The sequence below is a fragment of the Capsicum annuum genome, unplaced genomic scaffold (assembly GCF_002878395.1).
Source record: "Capsicum annuum cultivar UCD-10X-F1 unplaced genomic scaffold, UCD10Xv1.1 ctg81374, whole genome shotgun sequence".
NCBI lineage: Eukaryota > Viridiplantae > Streptophyta > Magnoliopsida > Solanales > Solanaceae > Capsicum > Capsicum annuum.
Genome location: NW_025892089.1, coordinates 1 through 4,900, shown reverse-complemented (window position 1 = coordinate 4,900; position 4,900 = coordinate 1). Strand labels below are relative to the sequence as shown.

General features: G+C 40.2%; 1 protein-coding gene across 1 annotated transcript; it reads right to left on the bottom strand.

Annotated features, from left to right (window-relative positions):
* Positions 1 to 1,570: 1,570 nt before the first annotated feature.
* On the bottom strand, positions 1,571 to 2,469 carry LOC124895337 (subtilisin-like protease; the record flags this gene model as incomplete). Its single annotated transcript, XM_047405779.1, has 1 exon — positions 1,571 to 2,469. A coding segment is annotated over exon 1 (899 nt), but the record flags the coding sequence as incomplete, so codon positions are not given.
* Between the last annotated feature and the right edge of the window lie 2,431 nt (positions 2,470 to 4,900).

Genomic DNA, 4,900 nt, shown 5'->3' with positions numbered 1-4,900 from the left:
TCAGAGGATCTTCTATGGGTAAGGAAACTAGCTTGGCTTTGGCTAATGATACCATTAAGGAAGGGCTTGATTCTATTGGCAATGATTCTAGTGATGATCTTGTATTGGGTGTTGCATAACCCAATGGGTCTAAAGTTCCTCAGATTAACAGCATTTTTGCATTTAGGAATTAGACATAAGTAGGACACATTCACTTTCCCTTCCATGGTGCAAGAAGTGAAAATGTCCCTACAAAAGTCCGCTACAGATTGGTTCATCAGATTCCAGTACTTTTGGTACAGAAATGGATGAATTCCATCTGGGCCAGGAGCTTTGGTAGGGTGGAAGGAGAAAACAACCCTCTAGATTTCCTGGATGGAGGGGGTGGTTGTTAGGTAATGATGATCTTCAGAAGGTATTAAGCCATGCTTGGAAGGATTTGATGGGTAATTTTTTGGAGAGGAATGATGCTCAGTCCTATAGAGATTGTGATAGAAATTGTGGATCCTATCCTTGATGTCCTGATCAGAATAGGCCGGTCTCAAGCATCACTCTTTAGGGAATTAATTTTATTCATTCTTCTTTTATTAATGGTGGAAGCAGGGAAGAATTTAGTGTTATCCCCCTCAGTAAGCTAGTTGATTCTGGATTTTAGTCTACACAATTCCTGTTCCCGAAGGAGGATATCACTAAATTCCCTGGTAAGGGTTAATTCAAGCTCATGCAGGAATCTACTGTGAGGGTAATGAGGGGATTTTTGGATCCCTGTTAGCCTGGCTAGAAGATTCTTTTTCTTGAGAAAAATGTTACCAAAGACTTCTCTATTCCAACGTTTAACATGGGATCCAAAGTGGCTATGGCTTCAGTGAGAGTTTTATCAGCCTGGAAAGAGTTCCTGACTAGAGAAGGGAAGGAAGGATGGGAGCACCACATTGGTTCTAGTCTAAAGGGCTTGGAAGTAGGGGGTGCCTTTAGATAGATTGAGCAGCAGGGGACAGTGGTCAGAGTGAGTTCTAGGGAGGCGTAAGACTGTAGACTCAGGAAAGAGATTCATCCAGGCTTCATTAGCCATACATCTAGTCTTTCTAGGATTAAGGAGTGTCTATTCCTGTATCTCTTGTTGGTCCAGGTGTACTTACTCCCTTTAAAGCCTAGATCTATCAAACCACAGAAGTTAATACAATTCCAGAAATAGGAGGCTCTAGAGTTAGTTAATGAGATCAATTGGTCTTTTAGTCTAAACAAGTGCAAATTTAATTTTTTTTATATTTTTCTTATTCTCCTGATACGCTAAAAGATTAGCTTTGGTTATTTGGATATTGCTCTGTTGGGTTCTACGACTGGTTTCCTACCTGCGAGACTTACAATTTTCTCTTTCTCTTGATATAATTGCAAATTAAACTACTGCTAAATGGCTTCTTCGTCCCGTCTTATACTTTTTTCATCTCTGATTTTGCTATTCAGTTTCTACCTCAGTAGTACTCTCGGGGACCAAAATACACTGCAAATTTACTTTATTCACGTAAGTTTGCCCACTTCTGAAGTGAATCTCGAGAGCTACTACCGTTCCTTTCTAGCGACCACATGTTACCTGGCAAAAGTGACCACAATGATCCCGTTTCGCATCGTAGCGAAAGAACCAACAGTGATGTAGTCTCCATGAAAGCTACGGTGAAATCCACCAATTGAACCTGATATCACGTCTACACCATCATGAATGGCAACTTCAATCGCAGCCACCATGTCAGCTTCTTCACACCCGCCTTCGGTACACACTTTGTACATGGCTATATGGGCAAAAGGGGCTATGCCGGCTAATGAGCCATTGGCATTCCCAAAAATATTGGCACGATCAACAAAGTTGCCGGCAGCCATGCTTGATGTGTGTGTTCCATGGCCCGTATAATCAAATGGTGGATCACTTGAGCCACTGCCCAGTAAGTTCCTTGCACCGATGAGCTTATTGTTACAAGTTACGCTGCCGGTAAACTCGCACTTCCCTTTCCACTTTGCCGGTAGAGGTGGCATGTTGTTGTCGTGGAAAGAGGGATGGTCCGATGTAATCCCGGAGTCCAAAAGCCTGATAATCACACTCCTGCCGTAGTTGGATTCCTGCCAAACGCCACCATTTTGTTGCAACCCCAAGAAATTCGAAGTATGCGTAGTGTGTAAGGCCAACATCTTTTGCGGCTTTGTTGTGATGAACCCCGCCGTTTTCTCCATTTCCTGAAGTTCATCGTGTGTCAGTCTGGCTGCAAAACCAGAAATAACGTAGTGGTAAGAGTGAATGAGTTGTGATGACGGGGTTAGATCATCCTCTACAGGTAGAAAGGAACGGTAGTAGCTCTCGAGATTCACTTCAGAAGTGGGCAAACTTACGTGAATGATGTAAGTTTGCAGTGTATTTTGGTCCCCGAGAGTACTGCTGAGGTAGAAACTGATCAGTGAAACCAGAGTTGAAAAAAGTATTAGACGGGACGAAGTAGCCATTTAGCAGTAATTTAATTTGCAACTATATCAAGAGAATGAGAAAAATGTAAGTCTCATAGGTAGGAAATCAGTCGTAGAACCGAACCCAATCAGAGCAATATCCAAATAACCAAAGCTAATATTTTAGCGTATCAGGAGAATAAGAAAAATATAAAAAAAAAATTTGCACTTGTTTAGACTAAAAGACCAATTGATCTCATTAACTAACTCTAGAGCCTCCTATTTCTGGAATTGTATTAACTCATGTGGTTTGATAGATCAAGGTTTTAAAGGGAGTAAGTACACCTGGACCAACAAGAGATACAGGAATAGACACTCCTTAATCCTAGAAAAACTAGATAGATGTATGGCTAATGAAGCCTGGTGAATCTCTTTCCTGACCCTACAGTCTTACACCTCCCTAGAACTCACTCTGACCACCGTCCCCTGCTGCTCAATCTATCTAAAGGCGCACACATACACCCCTCCTTCCAAGCCCTTTAGACTAGAAACAATGTGGTGCTCCCATCCTTCCATCCCTTCTCTAGTCAGGAACTCTTTTCAAGCTGATAAAACTCTCACTGAAGCCATAGCCCACTTTGGATCCCATGTTAAACGTTGGAATAGAGAAGTCTTTGGTAACATTTTTCACAAGAAAAAGAATCTTCTAGCCATGCTAACAGGGATCCAAAAATCCCCTCATTACCCACACAGTAGGATCCCACACAGTAGATTCCTACATGAGCTTGAATTAACCCTTACCAGGGAATTTAGTGATATCCTCCTTTAGGAACAGGAATTTTGGAGACTAAAATCCAGAATCAACTGGCTGGCTTACTGAGGGAGATAACTACACCAAATTCTTCCATGCTTCCACCATTGATAGAAGAAGAAGGAATAAAACTAATTCCCTGAAGAATGATGCTGGAGACTGGACCTACTCTCTAAGTTGCTCGGACTCGGGTGCGGGTGTCGGACACGGGTGCGGATCCGAGTGTCGGATCCTTCATGATCAAAATTTTGAGATTCAGGGATATGGATCTGGATACGGATACGGGTGCGGGGACTCGGCAAAAAAAAAAAAAAAATTTATACATATAGTTCAAAATTGACAGGTATTTTAAAACTAATAAAAAATGAGAATATTAATATGTTCAATATATACTTATGCTAAATTTAGTTTCATTAAAAAAATGTGTGCTTTCAAAGCATATACATTAATCTTTAATTTATAATTAAATAATTATAATATTTATCCTTATTTTATAAACTCTAATTAATATACAATGCTTATTTCATTTAATAAAAATAAAGATAAATTATTTATTCTTAACAATAAATAATCAAAGATGCAGCAATTTAATATGGAAAGCTTATCTCATTTAATTAAAAAAATTATAATGTTTATTCTTAATAACAAATAATGAACGTGGCAGGTACTAAAGGAGTGCAAGTCAATTAGAAAACAAATAGTGTTAGGTGACTGAACAGTCGTCTTCTTCATCTTTTCCTCTGCTGCGTCTTCTCTCCTCCATCTTCGTCCCCAACTACATGTTTTGCATATCTTTTTTTTCAATACAATACAATATCACCATGCACACGATCTAGTCGTCCACCAAGGCACCGACAATTCTCGGCTTCAAAAACCTGTAACATCGTGAACACTACCTACAACAGCCACTCGAACAACAAGATTTACCAAGAAAAAAGCTTCAAAAGAGGCAGAAGGACTGGCATAAATTACTATGTAGCAGCAGAATTGAAGGTATTTTGTTTCCGAGCTATTCAAATCTTTACCTTGAGATATCAATTTTTTAATTTTTCTCCGAATTGTTGGTCAACACACCCGATCTCGTTTGACCAAATCCGACACAGATCTCACACCCTTACCCGTGTCAGTGTCGTGTCAACACGGGTGCGGCACCGAAATTGCCGAGTCCGAGCAACTTAGCCTCCTCTGATCAGGACATCAAGGATAGGATCCACAATTTCTATCACAGTCTCTACAGGACTGAGCACCATTCCTCTCCAAAAAATTACCAATCAAATCCTTCCAAGTATGGCTCAATACCTTCTGAAGATCATAATTACCTGACAGCCATCCCCTCCATCCAGGAAATCAAGAGGGTTGTTTTCTCCTTCCACCCTACCAAAGCTCCTAGCTCAGATGGAATTCATTCATTTCTATAGAAGTACTGGAATCTGATGAACCAATCTGTAGTGGACTTTTGTAAGGACACTGTCACATGGAAGGGAAAGTGAATGAGACTTACTTATGTCTAATTCCTAAATGCAAGAATGTTGTTAATCTAAGGAACTTTAGACCCATTGGGTTATGCAACACTCAATACAAGATTATCACAAAAATCATTGCCATTAGAATCAAGCCCTTCCTTAATGGTATCATTAGCCAAAGCCAAGCTAGTTTCCTTACCCATAGAAGATCCTCTGA